Raw genomic sequence first — 22670 nt, forward strand, 5'->3', positions numbered from 1 at the left:
TCCGACTCTTCGCAACCCCGTGGACTGCAGCCTACCAGGCTCCTCCATCCATGGGATTTTCTAGGCAAGAGTACTGGAGTGGGGTGCCATCGCCTTCTCCTCCTATATACCTGCTGCTGCTGCTAAGTCACTTCAGTCATGTCCGACTCTGTGTGACCCCATAGACGGAAGCCCACCAGGCTCCCCCGTCCCTGGGACTCTCCAGGCAAGAACACTGGAGTGGGTTGCCATTTTGTTCTCCACTGTGTGAAAGTGAAAGTGAAGTTGCTCAGTCGTGTCCGACGCTTAGCGACCCCACGGACTGCAGCCTACCAGGCTTCTCCATCCATGGGATTTTCCAGGCAAGAGTACTGGAATGGCTTGCCATTGCCTTCTCCACTCTGTATACCTACATTACAGTAAATATTTAACAAGCACTTACCTGGCACCAGGCTTCATGCTTAGTGCTTTATGTACACCATTTACCTCACTGAACTCTCCGTGAGACACTGTGAGGTCATTACTTCTGTTGTGCCTGGGCTGCGTACAGATGAGAGGTTGTGTCTGATGGTGCGCAGTCATTTGCCCAAGTCCTCTGAGTTAGTGAGAGAGGAGCTGGGATTGGGGTTCAGCCAGAGTGTGGTCCCAGAGCCCAGCTCCCCCATAACTTCCTACCCCCAATACAATAAAAATATTCAAAACAAAACTAACATCTGACAAATGAATTTTAAAAGCCAGTCATTAGAAGGGGGGAATAAGATGCAGAGATTCAGAAGGAGGTGTTAAGGCACTTTCCAGGGATCTTTAGGTTGGTGAAGAGTTTAAGTCCAATTTTATATCAAAACTTATGATTTACTGGGATAAAGAATAATTCAGCAGTGTGATGGTCTTGCAAGTCAGGCTGTTAGTGTCTCCCTTGTTCAAAGGGTTTAGAAGGCAAAGAAAATGTTAATTTTTACTATGCTGCCTTTCAGAATCCTATCTCTTAATTTGTTTACACTGTCTTTGAGACCACTTAAGGTGGACTAAAGTGGTCATCAGAGAAAACTTTATTCTTCTTGGTGACCTGAGAACATGCTCCAAGCAACAGGATAATTACCTGTAAGTGTGAGGTACAGTAATACCATTGCCTGGCATACAGATGGCTCTGTCGGGAGGTAATATAGGTAAATGTGAACTGTGCTAAAATTCAAGACCTAACTCAGGCCCTTATCAATTGATAATCATTATCACCATCACCATCATTAGTATTATTGATATTAGAAGTTTCTGTCTGAAACTCTGAGTAGGTTTATAACCACCTCCTTTGGATAAGTAGTTTTGAAGTAATACATTATAAAATGGTTGTATGTTCTTAGGAAGATTTGTTATGTAAAATGCCCCTTAGTGCTAGCCCTTGAGGTATTGAGTGACCAGATGCCCCTGTACAAAGTTGAAAACAACCTCACTGAGTCTGTAAATCATAACTGAAAATGAGGAAGCATGCATGTTTTTAGGTTTGACTTTGAGGGGAGTGGCATGTGCTGAATTTCATTGTTGTTTTTCAGCCACTCTGTCGTGTCCGTCTCTGCAACCGCATGGACTGCAGCACACCAGGCTTCCCTGTCCTTCACGGTCACCCGGAGTTTGGTCAAACTCATGTCCATTGAGTTGATGATGCCGCCATCCAACCATCTTATCCTCTGTCTACCCCTTCTCCTCCCACCCTCAGTCTTTACCAGCATCACGGTCTTTTCCAATGAGTCCACTCTTCGCGTCAGGTGGTCAAAATACAACAATAGCCTTTACACAACATTTCCATCTGTAATCTACTCAGGCTAACTATGTTAAAAAATTTTTTTTGAATTCTCTACTTTTTTCTAAAACCCTCAGAAGTCTTAAAAATGATTCCTTTGGAAATGTAAAAACTTCACCCTAAATAGTGAGTCATTATGGTTATTTTCCTTAACCACTTTTCAGTACTATAATATTTGTTATAACTTCATTGATAGAATTATTGTTGAAAACCTGTGTTCATAAACACAGTGCAGGCAGTCTTTATCTTACTCATTAAAGAGCTTATGAATGTTGGATACAGCTAGGTCAGTGCCCACCGGGATCAGGAAACTGGGAAAGGGTGCAGTTCCCTGCGTCCTCTTCACTTTGCAGTCATTTCCTTCTGGTGACGCTGCAGTCTTGCTCTGTATCCCCAGTGACTCAATGGTATAGGCTCTCTATCCCACTGCCTCTCCTCTGTGGTTACTAGTGATAACAGCTCACACTTATAGAGATGCTGCAGCACTAATTCTTTTACATATAACTTCTCATTTAATTCTCACAACAACTCTTGTTGGCAGATAGTAGCATTTCCCCCATTTTATAGAAAAGGGGAGTATGAAGCACAGAAAGGTTTAGTATGTTGCCCATGGTCAGTGTCAAAGTGGTCAAAGCCCAAGTCTGGAAGTAAGTGGTCCTACTTCAGAGTTTACAGTTGTAGCGAATGCTAACAGTTCATTAAAACTCAACCTGGCAAGTTCTGTAGTGGATACGTATGATGTAGGATCACAGAGGAAGGAGCTGTGCAGCTCATTATGGTGGTGTAAATGTCCGGGGAGGCCTTACCAAGTGGTAATGGAAGACTCTCCGAGGGAAGTAGGGCTTAATCGAATGAACTGTGTGCAAAGGCTCCTTGGAGCAGCTTCTCCCCTCTAATCCACAGACAGTGCTGCTCCCTCTCTTATTACCTCTTCTGATCTTGGCTTCCTGCTGCTGCTCTAGACTGAATTTCCACTGCCAGGTTTACAGTCCACTTTTTTCTTTTGTACCTTCTCCTCTGTATTAGATACATACTGCTACATTCAGATTTTTGGTTAGTTTTCTATCACTATTGTTTGTGAGATTTATATTAACATTTTTAGTTCTAGGTCATTCAATTTCATTGCTGTATAGTATCCCATTTTCTGAATAGATCTCTTGATTTTATATCACTGGAAAATTAGATTGTCTCCTTTTTTTTTTTTTTTACAATTACAATACTGATACTGAAGCAGTACTACTATGGTTATATACGTCTTCATATGTGTGTGCCAGGGTATAAACCTAGGAGTGGACATGCTGGATCATAAGGTAAATGCATCTTCAGCTTTACAAAATGCTTCTAAATTGTTGTCCAAAGTGGTTATTCTAAGTTACATTCCTCTAGCTGTTTCTGGAAGAGCATAGAGTGTGTATTTTTCGCTCTCCAATGTTTTATGGTTAGGAAATCTCAGTTGGAAGAATTGATGCTTTTGAACTGTGGTGTTGGAGAAGACTCTTGAGAGTCCCTTAGACTGCAAGGAGATCAAATAAGTCAGTCCTAAAGGATATCATTTCTGCTTTATTTACTATGCCAAAGCCTTTGACTGTGTGGATCACAATAAACTGTGGAAAATTCTGAAAGAGATGGGAATACCAGACCACCTGACCTACCTCTTGAGAAACCTATATGGAGGTCAGGAAGCAACAGTTAGAACTGGACATGGAACAACAGACTGGTTCCAAATAGGAAAAGGAGTATGTCAAGGCTGTATATTGTCACCCTGCTTATTTAACTTATATGCAGAGTACATCATGAGGAACGCTGGGCTGGAGGAAGCACAAGCTGGAATCAAGATTGCTGGGAGAAATATCAATAACCTCAGATATGCAGATGATACCACCCTTATGGTAGAAAGTGAAGAGGAACTCAAAATCCTCTTGATGAAAGTGAAAGAGGAGAGTGAAAAAGTTGGCTTAAAGCTCAACATTCAGAAAACAAAGATCATGGCATTTGATCCCATCACTTCATGGGAAATAGATGAAGAAACAGTGGAAACAGTGTCAGACTTTATTTTTTGGGGGCTCCAAAATCACTGTGGATGTTGATTGCAGCCATGAAATTAAAAGACGCTTACTCCTTGGAAGGAAATTTATGACCAACCTAGATAGTATATTAAAAAGCAGAGACATTACTTTGCCAACAAAGGTCCATCAAGGCTATGGTTTTTCCCATGGTCATGTATGGATGTGAGAGTTGGACTGTGAAGAAAGCTGATCGCCGAAGAATTGATGCTTTTGAAGTGTGGTGCTGGAGAAGACTCTTGAGAGTCCCTTGGACTGCAAGGAGACCCAACCAGTCCATTCTAAAGGAGATCAGTCCCAGTTGTTCATTGGAAGGACTGATGCTGAAGCTGAAACTCCAATCCTTTGGCCACCTCATGCAACGAGTTGACTCACTGGAAAAGACTCTGATGTTGGGAGGCATTGGGGGCAGGAGGAGAAAGGGACAACAGAGAATGAGATGGCTGGATGGCATCACCGACTCGATGGACATGAGTTTGAGTGAACTCCGCGAGTTGGTGATGGACAGGGAGGCCTGGCGTGCTGTGATTCATGGAGTCGCAAAGAATCAGACATGACTGAGCAACTGAACTGAACTGAAAGGATATTAGTCCTAAATATTCATTGGAAGGACTGATGCTGAAGCTGAAGCTCCAATACTTTGGCCATCTGATGCAAAGAACTGTCTCCTTAGAAAAGACCTTGATGCTGGGAAAGATTGAAGGCAGGAGGAGAAGGGGATGACAAAGGATGAGATGGTTGGATGGCATCCCTGACTCAGTGGACATGAATTTTAGCAAATTTGGGGGGGTAATGAAGGACAGGGAAGCCTGGCGTGCTGCAGTTCATGGGGTCACAAAGAGTCAGCACAATTTAGCAACTGAACAACAACAACAACTACCGTTTAGTGTTGACAGGAGTGTCACCTAAACACTTCTGTGACATTCTTCCCCTCAATCCGTAACCCCAGCCTAACCATGAGAAAACACTAGACACAAATTGAAGAACATTCTACAAAACACTTCAGGAGTGCTCTTCAGATGTGTTGTGGTTGTGGAAAACAGGGAAGGATTTGAGAAATTGTCACCGATCAGAGGAGACTAGGGAGACAAGGTGAGTAAATGTGCTGTGTATCCTGAAACAGGAGGAAGACTTCACTGTAAAGGCTGTAAATTTGAATGAAGTCTGTAGTTTCATTAATAGTATTACCCCAATTTCAAGTTCATAGTTTTAATAAATATACCCTGGTTACTATGTAAAATGTCAACCTTTAGGGAAACTGAGTGAAGGAACACTCAGTATTTTCTTTGCCACTTTCAGGTAAGTCTAAAGTCATTTCAAAACAAAAGGTTTTAAAAATTCAGTGAAGTACATAGAATAAGTATGTATGTTCATATGCCTCATGTGACTGGGGAAAATGTCAAAAAATGAAGTTTTAGTATTAATCCTACAGCAAAACTTCCATTTATTCCATGTAGACCTGGTACAGTTTGTGAACTGTGTTTTTTTTCTGTTTTTATTTTTCAACTTGCTAATTTATTTGCAGTTCCTATATGTCTTATTGAAGTATTTCATTGCTGTGTGCTGAAGAAATAGAGGTCTCTTGAGGGTTCATACTCTTTTGTTTTTAACTTTTATTTTCAGAATTTTTATGTGCTAAGCATTGTACTTCTAAGATATACAGTAGCTGTTTTTTACCATGAGAGATGCAAAAGATGGTGTCGATTGCTTTTCTGCTGTAAAGATTTATGATATACTTTCAGTAATAAAACCTCATATCAGTAGACAAACTCTAAATTTCACATATATACAGATCTTGTTAGTTTGTCAGTTTGCTTTCAAAGCACGTGGGTCATTCATACTTACAGTTTCATACCTGGTATTGATATTTGTAAACCACCAAACCATAAGCCTGCATACCCACATCCCTGTGCCTGCGTGGCATGAGCTCATTTTCCTCCTGTGTAACTAAGATGTCTTTTCATACTGTTCATGGGGTTCTTATAAAGAAAACTGAGTGCAAAAGAATTGATGCTTTTGAACTGTGGTGTTGGAGAAGACTCTTGAGAGCCCCTTGGACTGCAAGGAGATGATTGGATATTCATTGGAAGGACTGATGCTGAAGCTGAAGCTCCAATACTTTGGCCATCTGATGCAAAGAACTGTCTCCTTAGAAAAGACCCTGGTGCTGGGAAAGATTAAAGGCAGGAGGAGAAGGGGATGACAGAGGACGAGATGGTTGGATGGCATCACCAACTCAATAGAGTTTGAGCAAGCTCTAGGAGTTGGTGATGGACAGGGAAGCCTGGTGTGCTGCAGTCCATGGTGTCGCAAAGAGTCGGACATGACTGAGTGACTGAACTGAACTGAGACTAGATGTCTTCAGAATTTTGGTTTTGGAATAGAATATGCACTTAAAGAATATAATTTGTTAAATTGTTACTCATAATTAGTCTTTAGACACTGTTGTGCCATTTTAAGGGTAAAGCCTATATCCTTAAAATCGTTTTAGCCATTGATTCTTAAGTATAAATGAAAGGAGTAAGATGACTGTAGGCTCATGAAATTATTCCGATTAGAAAGCACACTAATATTCAACCTGGACTATAGTTATTTAAGCACTTTTGGTTTTATTCACCTATATATTAAGTTGTATATAGTACTATAATATATAGATTTTTTAAAATATTTTACAAATTTATTTTTGAATGGTACCTGCAATTTTAATAATTTTTAAAGCAGTCTGTGTTCATAAACATTTGAAAACATGAGGGTTTTGGTTTTTTTGTTTTTTGCTTTAAAATGTTTAACATTTCTCATTTGGCACTACACTGTTTGTTTGTTGTTGTTGTTGTTTTTTCTTGTTTGATAATATTGGAACTCACTTTTTAGACCTCTGTTGGCTCCCTAATTTCTAAAATTGTAAGTCCATATTCCTTGGCTTGAGCCTGTGAAGTCATTCACAACTGTCCCTGGGTGGCCTCTTCAGCTGCATCCTCTCTCATTCTGATTTTCCAGCCTCCCCCTTCTCACATGGCACAGTCTCCCATAGTTTTTGCCTGCACCCATGGTTCTTTCTGCTCTCCACTTATCACTCCTCGCCTGGACCCATGACAGACAGCAGCCCCTGGACTCATGTGAGCTGGCTGAAGACCTAACCATTCTTTATTCCACAACACTTGTTAAGTTGCCCGTCCATCACAGAATTTCTGCTTTGTTGTAGAACTTAAACCTGCTTAGCTGTTTCTCTGTCTCCATTGAGACTCCATGAAAGAAGGACGCTGAAGTGTTCAAGATCACCTGTGCAGGCCAATTTAATTGTGAAATGTCATCCCCATGAAAAAATGGTCTACCTTTTCCCCTGCTTCCTCCCACCTACCCATCGCACACCTCCATATGCAAACCTTAGAGAGGGCCTGCCTGCCTAAGGCTGTGCCTAAGACAGTACAAATATCCCTTCTCAAATTATTTAGTACTCTCACTTTATTATACAGCTTTAGTTTCACCAGTAGTCTTCCATTTGTATCAAGTATATTCTTTAAGATGCCATTGTTCTTGAAGTAACAAAGGGCCAGCAGTTATTCACATGTGAATCTTTTTTAGTGTTTTCATCACTGTTTGGGGCTTTGACTTGAGGGCAGGAAGGGTCCTGGCTATTTTAGACAGTGAAATCAGTTAAAAAACATTTCGCTGGTAGTAACAATGAGCTAGAGAGCTAACAAGATGTTGTAGGCTCCTCATGAAAGAAAATGCACATAGTATCTCTGCTATAGAGAATTGTGGTTATAGTTGTTACCCCTGAAAATCATCAGATCGTGATCTTGAGCATCAAATCATCAGGATCATCACCAGAAAGGGTAGTCCCAGGATTATAACCATGAAGGGCAATGCTATTTACAGTTGAAAGTTATTCCCAAATTCCATACAATGAAAAGATACGTATAAAATAGATTTTCTTACCAAGTTATTTTTTAAGTTCAAGACTGTCTATACTGTGTTTGCATAATATGATAAGCACTATTTGTTGGGTCTATTTGTCGTTATTCCTACTCTACATAATGTCTGCTATTAATAGCAAAAGAGCAGAGACTCCCTGGGCAGACTTCAAAAACGGAGAATAATTTAGGGTCCACTTGAGGCCTGTGCAGTGGAAAAAATTCCCTTACATGATGCATATTTCATACTTAATATTGTTTACCGCTTCTGTATTTAGAGTGGCAATTTGATATCAGGGGTTTTGGCCAAAGGAATTTTGTGGACGGCTTTTATTTTAGGTGCAAAGTTTTTAAAAATCAAAGGAAATATAATCATTATAAAATTTTTTGCTTATGATAGCATGCTTAATTCCAAATCCTGTTTCTGTAAAGTATTAGTTCAGCTAATTATCCTGTAAATATCCGTTTAAAATGAAAGCTACCTGTCGAGGAATCTTTACTTGAGAGCGGATACAGATGAATCAGGTGAAAGTCATTTCCCCAAAAAGTGGTTATTGGCTACCTCTCTTAAAATTAATTTTGGCTCATTAATTTTCCTTGTGTTGTCCCTGGCTTTGGATAGAAGTTTGTCATTTCTTGAGCTTGTGACTACTTTTAAATTAGGATCAAACATTTTCTTCCAGTTGACGTCATACATATTAAGGCTAAGAATTGTATATACCATGGACCAGAGGCGCCTGGCAGGCTAGAGTCCATGGGATTGCAAGAGTAGCACATGCCTTAGCAACTAAACCACCATCACATATAATGAAAAGATAAATATTTGTTATTTGGAAATGTTTAAGTAGAAAGTAAGAAATTAAAAGACACTTACTCCTTGGAAGAAAAGTTATGACCAACCTAAAAAGACTCTTGATGAAAGTGAAAGAGGAGAGTGAAAAGGTTGGCTTGAAGCTCAACATTCAGAAAACAAAGATCATGGCATCTGGTCCCATTACTTCATGGGAAATAGATGGGGAAACAGTGGAAACAGTGTCAGACTTTATTTTTGGGGGCTCCAAAATCATTGTGGATGTTGATTGCAGCCATGAAATTAAAAGACGCTTACTCCTTGGAAGGAAACTTATGACCAACCTGCTGTTGCTGCTGCTAAGTCGCTTCAGTCGTGTCCGACTCTGTGCGACCCCATAGACAGCAGCCCACCAGGCTCCCCCATCCCTGGGATTCTCCAGGCAAGAACACTGGAGTGGGTTGCCATTTCCAACCTAGATAGCATATTAAAAAGCAGAGACATTACTTTGCCAACAAAGGTCCGTCTAGTCAAGGCTATGGTTTTTCCAGTGGTCATGTGTGGTTGTGAGAGTTGGACTGTGAAGAAAGCTGAGCGCCAAAGAATTGATGCTTTTAAACTGTGGTGCTAGAGAAGACTCTTGAGAGTCCCTTGGACTGCAAGGAGATCCAACCAGTCCATTCTAAAGGAGATCAATCCTGGGTGTTTATTGGAAGGACTGATGCTAAAGCCGAAACTCCAATACTTTGACACGTCATGAGGCGAGTTGACTCACTAGAAAAGACTCTGATGCTGGGAAGGATTGGGGGCGGGAAGAGAAGGGGACGACAGAGAATGAGATGGCTGGATGGCATCACCGACTCTATGGACATGAGTTTCAGTGAACTCCAGGAGTTGGTGATGGACAGGGAGGCCTGGCGTGCTGTGATTTATGGGGTCACAAAGAGTCGGTCAGGACTGAGTGACTGAACTGAACTGAGATAGTATATTAAAAAGCAGAGACATTACTTTGCCAACAAAGGTCCATCTAGTCAAGGCTGTGGTTTTTCCAGTGGTCATGTATGGATGTGAGAGTTGGACTGTGAAGAATGCTGATCGCCAAAGAATTGATGCTTTTGAAGTGTGGTGCTGGAGAAGACTCTTGAGAGTCCCTTGGACTGCAAGGAGATCCCAGTCCATTCTAAAGGAGATCAATCCTGGGTTTTCTTTGAAAGGACTGATGCGGAAGCTCAAACTCCAATACTTTGGCCACCTCATGCGACAAGTTGACTCACTGGAAAAGACTCTGATGCTGGGAGGGATTGCGGGTAGGAGGAGAAGGGGACGACCGAGAATGAGATGGCTGGATGGCATCACCGACTCGATAGACCTGAGTTTGAGTGAACTCTGCAAGTTGGTGATGGACAGGGAGGCCTGGCGTACTGTGATTCATGGGGTCGCAAAGAGTCAGACACGACAGAGCGACTGAACTGAACTGAACCGAAGATACATATTTATATAACTTTGTAAGAAGATGATTTTCAGGTCTAAAAATTAGTGTTTGGTAGGATTTTATTCGTGGATTCTTTTTGTGCCTTTCCATTTTTAATTCCTTTACACCGCAAGTCTGGGCTTTTAACTCATTTGCTGTCTAGACAAATGAAAGCAGCAGGGACTTTGGTGGGTGTCTTGAAGTACACTGTTACATAGGTTTGTGCTGAAAAGAAGCCTACAACATATCATGGAAATTAAACAGTCACTGTGAGGTTGTTCTTTTTGTGTACATATGTCAGTCAAATTATTGGCTCAATTCTCATATCAACCTCAAGGTGTATTTGTATCACATGTCCAAAATGGTAGTTCTGAAATAAGGTTGGAGGGTATGAAGCGATTTTACAGTGTGTTTCCAAGGAGCTAAGCAACTAATGAGCCTGGATGCTTGGCCTCCAGGATGGTAATTGGAAACAGAGGGCCAAGAATTCATTGCTAAATTTTAATGGCAATCTCAGTCGTTTTCAGTAGAGCGGTTTTGGTAAATATTTAGAAATGTTTGCATGTGTTGGCTTACTTTGTATGGTGTTTGCAGCTGTATTTTACTGTAGAGCTTATAAATTCAGTGACACTCATCAGTGACCGGTCAAATCCTCCTCAGCATTGCCCCTAAGAAAGTTAGGGTCTGGTTGGAGAGAGAGAAAGAAAAACTACATGCCAGGATTTCATACTCAATATTCTAAAAAGGAGAAGAGACACTATTTCTGCTTTTTGAAGATAACTGACTTTTTTAAAGACCATTGAGCTAGCATTTTAACCTGTGCTTCAAACCCATGGGAAGTCACAGTGAGAAATCATTAACTGTATCCTATTAAAATCCTTAAACAAGAGACCTGAACTCGTCTCATTGATTGAAATATCTTCTCTGTTTCTAATTCAGTGTTTATCCTCATGCTCTCTTGGGGCTCTTCTGAGCAAGAGATGCCCAGTTCATGTGAGGCTTAGCAATTTTCTACCAGTGGCTGATATACTACTGTCAACTAATTGTACTGAGAACCATAGCTGAGAGTATTTTAGAGTTGATCTGGTTTTTTTAAAAAACCCACTTATTTAATTAAATAAGGGAGTAAAATTTTCTGACTTATTCCCAGTTCAAGACAGTAAGACATCACCAGCATTGACTGAATTTATCCTTTAGCAAGCTGACTTATTAGATAAACTGAATACCATCAAAACCAAAGAGGTCTCTAGATGTAGTGAAGTCATGATATATGAATGTAAAATATTCTTAGGGAGGATCATGTACAATTTGTATTTATATTTATACTTAATGTTGTATGCCTATTTATTTGTACATTTCTAAAAATTCCTCCTGTGCTCCTTCCTGGCACCTTATTCTATACATTCCGCCATCACTTCCCTGCCCCACCCTGGCCCATCATGTTGAATCAGAATGTATCTTTGCTCTGTGTTAATTCATCAGTGTTTCTCTTGTTGGAGTCTGATAGGATTGTTACTGCTTTCAGGTGGCATTTCATTGTAAGCACAGTGAAATCTCTTGTACTTGTCACTTAGGTTAGAATGAAAATTTTACATGGGCTGAAGGTGGAAGGATGATGGTTACAGAGGGGCAAGTCTTTGTGGGGAACTTTCATTTAAATTAAATTTTAAAGTAAAATAGGCTTTTCCCCCAAAAAACATTGATTTTCTAAATATAAACTAACCATTGATAGTAGGGACTGTTATTATTTGGAGTGTGCTGGAAAGTATTCAGTATTCTGAGTGATGTCAGATATTAAAAACCCAACTTGACAGCAAGACTTTACCAAATCAGATTGTCATGGCAAAATACTGAATTTACTATGCATGAGCCCATGAAGCCATTGCCTTACCCTTCACTCCATCAATAAAGAGGGAGGATGTAAGGAATGCTGTGGGGCAGGGGGAACTCCAGCCCCTTAAAAGAGTCCTCCCTGCAATTACCTTACCTGCCAGTTTTCCATCAAGATAAATGGAAGCACTGTAGCTTGAAGGTGCCTTGGTTAGAATGAGATGCAGTAAGGTCTTTCTGTTCTTTACAGGCATCATAGATCTGATGGTACTTATAAAAGAAGAATAGAGTTGGTGCCCTGCTGACTAAATTGTCCTCTAGAGGGGTATTCGTTACAGAGCTTCTTTGTTAACTAAGCTGAATGTTTAAACCACTATTGAACTTCTTTTATTAACGTGTTTTAAGATAGCTATACATATGGATACCCTAAGTATCTGCAGGGCGGGAATATTTCCCTATAATTTACATATAAAAGTTCCGTGTGTGTATAACAGTAATATAGAAATTATATCTTTTTATTACTCTTCTGTTACACTGAGGTGTAGTCAGCACTGAAATTCTGATGACTTGTGAACACTAAGAAAGCCACCGTTTTTATATTTTTCTCTTGATATTTCTTTGATCAGCTTGTTGAATAACAGAAATGTTTTACATGCCTTTGCAGCTTGAATGAAGCTCTCTTAACACCCATCCGTGTCACTTTTTCAACCATAACAGAATTTTAAGAGAGAACAGGGAAGGAATTTATAGGTAGTGCAGAGAATTTTAAAATTTTCCAAGTAACAGTTTGTTTTTTATGAAAAAAGATTTGCATAAAATTATTTAACTTCAAATAATTATTTTTTTTTTAAAAAATTGCGTCTACGTCATCTTTTCTGTTGAATTCCATATTGTAGTATATTAGAAAATAATGATTTCATATCTAATTACCTACCAGTTGTGTTTTTTTTTCTTTAAAGAAATCATGAAAGGCATATTTCCTCCCAACTGATTCTTAGGTGGTGGACCCTTATTTATGAATAATGCACATTTGTTAGGTAATAGGTATCTGTACACAGAGCCCGCCACCCATTTTTAAGTGGGGGCTCCCTGAGTTAGTCTGATGCCATTAAAGAGGAGAATTCTATCTGGCACCCAGTCAGTGTTTTCCAGGCAGGTATGAATGTGGAGGCAGTCCCTGTTCTTCGTGAAGCCTGTGTGATTTCCTTATGCACATAGGTCACCATGCATTTTAGCTGAGACCTGTCTGTCCTCCTCCTATTTCCCTATTGAAGAGGCAAAGGCATGAGAGGCCAGACTAGATACAGCAGGTCAGCACCGTTTTCTGTAAGGGTCAGAGAGTAAATATTATAGGCTTTGAGGGCCGTAGTCTCAATGCAGGTCTCCATTGTGGCCCCAAAGCAGCCATAGACAGCACTTCAGAGGAATGGCTGTGACTATAAGATGTCCCAGGAGGATGTTAGGGGACCCTGAAATTTGAATTTCAAATACTTTTCATGTATCACAAAGTATTGCTCTTCTGATTTTTTTTTCAGTCATTTAAAAATGTGTGGCTTATGGGTGGAGCCAGAATAGGTAGGATTTAGTTTTAGTTCTCACATAGCTTGTCATGCCCTGCTTTGTGGAGCCCATAGGTGTGCCCCTTTGCAGTTTTATGAAGTGGTTATATCAGGTTAGGAAGGAAATACGTTGGGGATAGGAACTTAAAGAATTATTCAGGACCCAACTATCTTCCACACCCACAGAGAGGCCATCATTCACCTTGGAGCGAGAGGAATGCGTGGAGTCCTGCCCTGTGGCCCCTGTCAGCCTGCACCTCACATCTCTGCATGTGTGTACTTACGTTTTGTTTGGAGGAACTCAGATAATTGTGTTAATTGCTGAAGTGTGAATACTTCACAATTGCCAGGAGAAATATCAATAACTATCAGACATGTAGATGACACCACCCTTATGGCAGAAAGTGAAGAAGAACTAAAGAGCCTCCTGATGAAAGTGAAAGAGAAGAGTGGAAAAGTTGGCTTAAAGCTCAACATTCAGAAAACAAAGTTGATGCCATCCAGTCCCATCACTTCATGGCAAATAGATGGAGAAACAGTGGAAACAGTGACAGACTTTATTTTTGGGGGCTCCCAAATCACTGCAGATGGTGACTGCAGCCATGAAATAAAAAGACGTTTACTCCTTGGAAGGAAAGTTATGACCAACCTAGACAGCATATTAAAAAGCAGAGACATTACTTTGCCAACCAAGGTCCATCTAGTCAAGGCTATGGTTTTTCTAGTAGTCATGTATGGATGTGAGAGTTGGGCTATAACGAAAGCTGAGTGCAGAAGAATTGATGCTTTTGAACTGTGGTGTTGGAGAAGACTCTTGAGAGTCCCTTGGACTGCAAGGAGATCCAACCAGTCCATCCTAAAGGAGATCAGTCCTGAGTGTTCATTGGAAGGACTGATGTTGAAGCTGAAACTCCAATACTTTGGCCACCTGATGGGAAGAGCTGCCTCCTTAGAAAAGACCCTGATGCTGGGAAAGATTGAGGGCAGGAGGAGAAGGGGACAACAGAGGATGAGATGGTTGGATGACATCACTGACTCAATGGAGATGAGTTTGGGTAAACTCCGGGAGTTGGTGATAGACGGGGAGGCTTGGCGTGCTGCAGTCCATGGGGTCGCAGGATCGGACACGACTGAGCGACTGAACTGAACTGAACTAAATACTTTCTACATTGTCCGTAGCATCTTACTTGCATAATATTCTTCCTCTGTTTCTACCTGACTTCACAAAATGTTCTGAAAGTCTGAACTGAACTGTTGTTGAACCCAGTCATCAAGTTGAATACAATGTTTTATCTGCTGAATATATGCAAAACCATCCATCTCATGTGCCTTAAGTAGAGATAGTTATATTAATATATTTTTTTTCTCTGAATTCTGAAAATGTGATTCAGTTTGTCCCATAAGTTTGGAGCTTTGATGATTCTTTTTCTAGGGGTGATATTTTCAATCACTTGCTACTGTTAGGTTTCTTACTCATATGCTTAATTATATGACATTGAAGATAACTGTGTTTTACTTAGATATTATTCTTAGCATAAGAAGAATATGTTTTCTACAATATTCTATAATTCTGTAATATGTTTTTCTATAATATTCATCTTTTTGTGAGGTTCTCATCTCATCAGCTATTCTTTAGAATGTGTTTAATCATTGGCAGTTTTGCTGTTAAAAGGAGAAAAGTTAAATTGTTTAACCGATGGTTAATAGATAAACTTTCCAGGAGTCTTGGATCCTCATTCTGAGTTTGTGTTGTGACATTTTGGGGTACCCTGAAGAGCTCTAGCCAACTCTGCCTTGGTGGCCCCCTTTGTACTGTCTGGTCTACTTTCATTCTTCAGATCCTAAGCATCTTCCTCCATCAGTTCCAGAGCCCTAGTTTTAGCAGTCCCAGTGGTAAGCAATGAGGTAAAAATTAAACAATAAAATTGTGTGAGTGGAAGACGTCAATTAGGTTTGAATCTGCTTTACAGACAGTACCATAACCTAGTATTTCTGATCCCATTCTGCAGTGTTTAGTCCTAAGTTATCAAGACAAATATCTTTTATCCTGTTCTCAGCCTTTAGGGCTCATTCAGCACCTAGTTCCAGATCTCATCTGGGTTTGCAGAGTCAATGATGTGGGAGCCTCACCATTGTCACAGGCCTGCACGGGTGTACAGAGCTCCTGTTAGTGGGAACCCCATTTGGGACCTTTGTGCCTAGCCGTGAGGAAGACTGGAGTAAAGGTTCTGTCCTCTCACTCTGATAAGGGCTCAAAAGACAGTTTTCTCATTTCTCTTCTCTCATCCTCCTGTCATAATCTTTGGCAGATGCTGTCTGTCCTCAGTGGTGTAACTGATAACAGTAACCTTGACTCTCTGACCTTTGGTTTCTATGTCTGTCAAATGGGAATTTTAATATCTGCCTTAGAGGGTATTATGGTAAAATTACAGGACCTTAATTTTGGAGAAGGAAATGGCAACCCACTCCAGTGTTCTTGCCTGGAGAACTCCATGGACAGAGGAGCATAGCAGGCTACAATCCATGAAGTCACAAAAGAGTCGGACACGACTTAGCGACTAAACAACAATTACAAACATATACTATACCAATACTCAGTGTTCACTGCTAGGCCAAATAATATATTTTGGTTGCACTTCCTTCTGGTATGGTACCTCTTGTTTTTCTAGAGTTAATAAACAAATAATTATTTCAAAGAAAGGTAGTAAGTTATAACATTAGGACTCATTTCTTCCAATGTAACTTCAAAGGGATTTATTTTCATCATATCAGATAAAAATACACATCACTCTTCTATTTATAAGAAAATTTTTGAATTACCTAAAATATCAGAATTTCTCCCCACAAGGTTTGGTTACAGTTTGGATTGCTATTACTTTAGAAGATCATATTTTGAAATTCAGATAGCCCTCCGGTATTGATCTTTAAGTAGGAGGATCCAAAGCCTTTAGTTTTTAGTTCACTGAAGTGATCATGTATCAATCAGGCATTCCATTCAGATGGTACATCATCACCTAGCATGCTTTTCCTGTGAGTCTTTGGCGGGTTTGTTGGACTAGGTGCTGACAGCTTAAAGGAAAGCTGTAGGACAATTTAATGAAAGAGGTACAAACTTACTTTTTAGCGATAGACTAGATCATATGGATTTAACTTACAAGAGAGCTCGTTAAAGTCTTCTAATAACAAGTGGCCATGCTCTGAATTTGGGGTGTTCTCTAGAAAAACTCTTAAAGGTTAGGGTTAAGATTTTCAAATAGTGTTTTGAATAGGTATTGGTCCAAATATGTGTTACTCCATCAATGCATGCTATTTCTTTCCTTCTTAGGACCTGTCTGGCTCCATTGATGACCTCCCCACGGGAACGGAAGCAACTTTGAGCTCAGCAGTCAGTGCATCTGGGTCCACAAGCAGCCAAGGAGATCAGAGCAACCCAGCTCAGTCACCTTTCTCTCCGCACGCATCTCCCCATCTCTCCAGCATCCCTGGGGGCCCATCGCCTTCTCCTGTTGGCTCTCCTGTGGGAAGCAACCAGTCACGATCTGGCCCGATTTCTCCTGCAAGTATTCCAGGTATTCATTTCTCAATAATTACTGTTTTACTTTGTAATAAATACAGACCTAGTTTTCATCAATAAAAACATACATACCATTATTATTATTTTTTTATTGTTTAAAAACCTAATGATGGGACCATCATTAGGAGTTAGAAGTATAACTGTGAATTATCACCAAAGCATATAAGCATCCTATTTCCTAAGTATACTCAACTAATGAATATAAACACTGAATTAGTAAAATCACCTGTTACTTTCAGTTTGCACATTTACCTTAACTTACACCAAAAAATTACTTATTCTCTTAGGATATGTTTCGTAGTGATTTTGTTAAATAAGATCCTCTGTTGATAAGGTGAGATTACTGTGGAAGTATTTTTGTACAATGTTTTTAATGTTCATGCTTATCACTGTCTTAATTTGCCAGCGTCTGTTCATGGCCTCATTACTTATACAAACTCTTACCTTTTAGTTTTGATATAAGTAGTTCATGTTCCAATTAACCTCTTGCATTAGCTCTTGCCATACTCGTACTCTTGTAAATCTTTTGCTTCCTTTATCATATACTTGGGGTTATTTATTTTTCAGTTGCCCCATCCTATTCCAGCTTTCTTTCTTATATCAACTTTCTTTCATTCAAACCCCCCAAGCAACCAACTTTCCTTTATCCATCAAATAGGTGTAATTTTTTTCTGTGTAAGTTTTGCTAGCATGATGCAGGTAGCTGCCAGAAAATACTTTTTACTCATCTGTCAGCATTACTATTGAATTGCTGATAAATTTTCTGACAGTTTATTGTATTATCTTAAAAACATGGATAGTAATTTTTACCCCATCTTATTATTTTGTTCTTTTTATATTTTAAATAAATGTTTTATATATGTATATAAACATATAAGAACATATGAAAAATGCTAATTATGAAACAACTATCAAATGAGTACTCATGGCTCACCATCCAATTTAAGAGCTGGAGTTGTTGTTTTTACCTGTGGGTTCCTTCCTGTCTTCAACTCTGTTCCTCTCCTCTGCCTCACATATCCTCTGAATGTATTTTAAATCATTCTTTCTGAATTATGTTGGGTTATAAAAGAGTATAAATGAAGTATATAGTTTTATTTAGTTCTGAGTTTTATAGAAATGTACTATATTAAAAATGACTATATAATTTATCAGCCAGGTTGAGAGACTTGAGCCTATAAGGGTTGCTAATAATAATTACAGTAGAACACATATAAACCAGGAAGATTCTGGGCAAATCATGAAGTATAGTCACATATGTAATACTATATGTGGTTCTTTTCCACTTAGCTTTTTTGACTAAATGTTATGTTCCCAAGATCCATATTTTGAATTATATATAGTTTTAATATATTTTATTGAAGGCATCTTAATTTTCTTTCAAAAATATTTGCTTGTTCTTATAATGGTTGTTTTAATAATAAAACCTGGATTTACCTGCTTTTAATGTTTTTAAAGCTATGAATAACCTATATTCCAGAATTCCTTAGACAATTTTTGGTATTGAGATGGTTTTTGAGGTCTTACCTACCTAAACATTGGAAAGTTATATGTAAAATACTATATTTGTCAATGAACTGACCCCATTTTTCTGAATTGTATCAAAAAGACTTTTCTTAGTAAATTAAATGAAAACTTTTCTGAGATATAAAAATATTTTAGTTTTTCATTTAAAATCCCTCATATGGGTAGTTCACAATCTGATGGTTTTCATACATATATTTAGCATTCTAGTTGGGGATTTTGAAAGTTTTATTTCACTGTTTGGATTTTGATGCTATATGGAACACACACAACCCAACAAAAGAACTTAATTTGGAGGGTGTGATAGCACATGTTATAGTGGAGGTAGATGTAATTGGTCTGAGTCTGGTACTCAGTTGTGTTTTGCATAGGATAAAGTTGTTCAGTGAATTATGATTCTGATGACCTATTATTTATTGTTCAGTTGCTAAGTCGTGTCTGACTTTTTGCAACCCCATGGACTGCAGCACACCAGGCTTCCCTGTCCTCCGCTGTCTCCAGGAGTTTGCTCAAATTCATATCCATTGAGTTGGTGATGCCATCCAACCACCTCATGCCGCCCTCTTCTTTTGCCTTATGAAGCCTATCCTTCACAGGACCTTCAGGGGAGGATCTGAATGTGATTTTTCTCTGTTAATTTCTTGGAAAGTGGGTTTTCAATAGAAAACTTTCAGCTTTCTTGGAAACTGTGTTTAAGGCTATTTGTTTTGTAAACTTGTGCCAGAAATTCTAACTGCTCAGGGCCAGGGCCTTCATTTCATTTCACCGTAGTGCAGCCTGTATTACTCTACAGGATGCTCAGTAAAACTATTCAGCAAAATTTAGTACAGGGATGAAATTACACAGCAAAAGTTCCACTTGTTTTCAGAGGCATGATATCAAGGTAAATCCAGAATTATCTTTGCTGAGTGTGAAGCTGTATAGTAATAGAATCATGTAAAACATGGAAGATAGAATATTTCTTTAATATTAGTGTCATTCTAAGAGGAATCCATTCCATTCAGTCGCTCAGTTGTGTCCGACTCTTTGCGACCCCGTGGACTGAAGTCTACCAGGCTTCTCCGTCCATGGGATTCTCCAGGCAAGAATACTGGAGTGGGTTACCATTTCCTTCTCCAGGGGGATCTTCCCGACCCAGGTCTCCCGCATTGGAGGCAGATGCTTTAACCTCTGAGCCACCAGGGAAGCCCCTTTCTAAGAGGAATAACCACTTACAAAATCTGGCGAGCAGTTTTGGCATCTATTTACCTTTCTCTCAGATGGAATTACAAGTAACATTTGAGCTGGAGAAACTTTCTTAATCATCTGATCCCGCCTCCTTGTTTTATTGCCATTTGGCAAGCTGCTCAGCCTCCTTGTGCCTCAGTTTCTGTCTATAAAGATAATAACCACATCTCACAGGGTTACTGTAAAGATGAAATGTGTTAATGTATATAAAGCAAGCTTGCAGTAAACATTCAGTGCATGTTAATTGTTGTTGTGGTTACGGTTATTGTTGTTATTCAAAATGCGATGTAGAGACTTGTCCATGATCATCACTGTCCAGAGTAGCACAGGGGGTTTTGGCTACAAGTCTGAATCTTACACCAGTGGTTTTCTTGTACCATTCAAAGGACATGTATGTAAAATTCCCAGTGATGATTTGCTGAGTTTACTGAGATTATTCAGTAGGAACGCTAGAACTAGCCTAATGTATTTTCACAAAGTTGAATCCATTTTTCTCCTAACTTGAAAAAAAAAAACTGGTAGGTCAGTGGTTGCTCTTCTGAGAGGCTGAGTCTGACTGAGAAGGTTAAGAGGAGACAGAAGACAAGCATTCTTTTAAAACCCTTGCTTCACTCATCTTTGGCAAATCGATTTCTGTGTGATGTGATGGGCAAGCAGTCTAGCATAAAATTTACCAATAGATGAGCAGGTCAGAATCCTGGGTTATTTCTCACACTTTTTGCATATATTTAAAGGACATCAGTCCCACCCTCTCCCTGTTCCTAGCCAGGGCTGCCACACTCACTTGAGCAAGTTGCTTGTTGTACCAGGGATGTGGACCAGAGGAGTAAATGGCAGTGAAATACGGCAGCTCTCCGGGGGAAAGGGCGCCCTTTTACGATTCACACAGAGGAGCCACAGAACTGTCAGCACTCTTGTCCTGGGCCTCTTGGTAGTCATCCTCATGGCCCAAGTCCAGATGTCACCTGTTTCTCTACTCTGTTTCTTAGCCATGCCCAGGGACATTCAAACATACATTTTTAACAGATGCTCGTCAAAAAACTATGTGGTGTTATTTTATGGGGATTTGTTAAAAATCATGCCGTATTTTATTGGGAAAAAAAAACGTGGTCTTCCCCTCCCTCTATCCTATCAGCCCTTCTTTTTAAAATTTTTAAAAAATATACTTTTGTGAACTGTGTCATAAATAATAAAACCACACTTTAGAGATGATCATAAAGTTGATTATTTGGGGTTTATATTTAACTGAATGCAGGCATGCTTCCTTAGAGAGTAAATGAGCCCTTCAGAGCTGATTTAGTAGTCTCACCTCCTTTTCCCTTCTCTAGCCCTGATGTTAAGTTTTGTTGGTCTGTGCATTAGCTTCTAAGGCTTCTCAGGTGGCGCTGGTAGTGAAGAATCCACCTGCCAGTGCAGGAGACGCAAGAGACATGGGTTCAATCCCTGGGTCAGAAAGAGTCCCTGGAGTAGGAGATGGCAACCCACTCCAGTATTCTTGCTTGGAAAATTCCATGGACCGAGGAGCCTGGAGGGCTGCAGTCCTTGGGGTCGCAAAGAGCCGGGCACAACTGAGAGACTGAGCACACACACACATACACATTAGATTCTAAGATAATTTCTAGTCTGTCTACATTTGCTTCGGAGTGTGAACCAATGAAACAAAAATGTCTGACAGAGATTACATGGTTTCTCACCCTGGGCATGATCCTCAGATTGCTTTTTGAAAACATCTGTTTGGAATTTCCCTGTATTTTTCTGTCTGTAGCCTTTTGCTTTCTTTTCTCCCTCACCCTTCCTCCCATTCCCAGCACTGTCTAGTTTTCCCTACTTCTCTCCCATTAACTCCTGCTGTATCTTGCTGCATCCTCTCCATGTGTCACAGATTGGCTCTTTCAATCATTGTCTCTCTAGCAAGTCATTGTTGAAATGCACAGCTGTTGTGCAGCTGATAGCTGGGGTGAGGTAAAGCCAGAATGTTATGGGAAGAGTCTTCCTAGCATGGCTCTCCCTGGGTTTGTTGAAGAAGAGCAGTCATTTTTCTCCATCTCTGCTCTGGTAAATGAAATTGACAGCTAATGATAAGTATCACAGAGGTGGATAAACAAAAGCCCAGGAAAGCACCCCGAATGGCTGACTCTGTTTCTTGCCTGTGAAACCGTTTCTCCACCCACTGCACATTCGCCCTCCTGTCATGCTGCCTCGTGAACATTGTGAGTGTCATGGGAACAAGTACTGTGATGCACTGGCACGACATCGGCCCTGGCACATCCCTCACTCAGTGGGGCTTTTCCTTCCTGCGTTCTTTTGAAAAGCAGGATGGAAATTTTCTGTGGTGAGTAGCCACATGGATTCTCTCCCTTTGTCTGCACATTATTGGGCTCCAGCGTCACAGCTGTCTATGGTTAGGGGGGAAAGGATTCAGCTTGGTGGTCTAATCTAAACAAGCATTTGAAAATAGAAGTGTATATATTATATGTTCCCTCAGTGCCATTATACATTTCCTAGGTGTTTACTTAGTGTTTCATTTCTCATTCCTCTTCTGGTTGATGTTTTTGTATTTAGAAAAAGAAATCTCCCCATCTTTCTGTTAGTATGCGTGTATGTACACATTTAAATAAAGTAAATCTAATGTAGGGTGCAGTTGATTCTGAAATGTATGATAGTAAACATTTTGTTTTCCTTCTAATAAATGATCCCATTGCATTGCTTCCTGGGTTACAGCCAGGAATCAAGTTATGTACCTTGATTTAAGGAGAAAAAACTGTTGGGTCTTGAATGTATTGTGTAGGTCTTACACCAGGCCTAATTCATCCTAACACATAGTGGACGCTGACGCAGCACATCAGAATTCATTGCTGTTACCAAAAGATTTAGTGGATGTTAATTTCACTTGTCTTGCCTCCAGAGCTAACCATTACAGTTTACTAACAAAGCAAAAATGTAA

General features: G+C 39.8%; 1 protein-coding gene across 9 annotated transcripts in view; it reads left to right on the forward strand.

Annotated features, from left to right (window-relative positions):
• The window catches only part of ARID1B (AT-rich interaction domain 1B), a 434495-nt gene that overhangs the window by 294765 nt on the left and 117060 nt on the right, over positions 1-22670 (forward strand). For all 9 annotated transcript variants that reach the window (XM_088840857.1, XM_088840860.1, XM_088840859.1 and 6 more), the window contains one exon: positions 16727-16970. In XM_088840857.1, coding sequence (XP_088696983.1) covers positions 16727-16970 — 244 coding nt within the window. The remainder of the gene's footprint in view (positions 1-16726; positions 16971-22670) is intronic.

Source organism: Moschus berezovskii, chromosome 10, assembly GCF_049115385.1.
Source record: "Moschus berezovskii isolate FMDL1 chromosome 10, NW_MosBer_1.0, whole genome shotgun sequence".
Lineage (NCBI taxonomy): Eukaryota > Metazoa > Chordata > Mammalia > Artiodactyla > Moschidae > Moschus > Moschus berezovskii.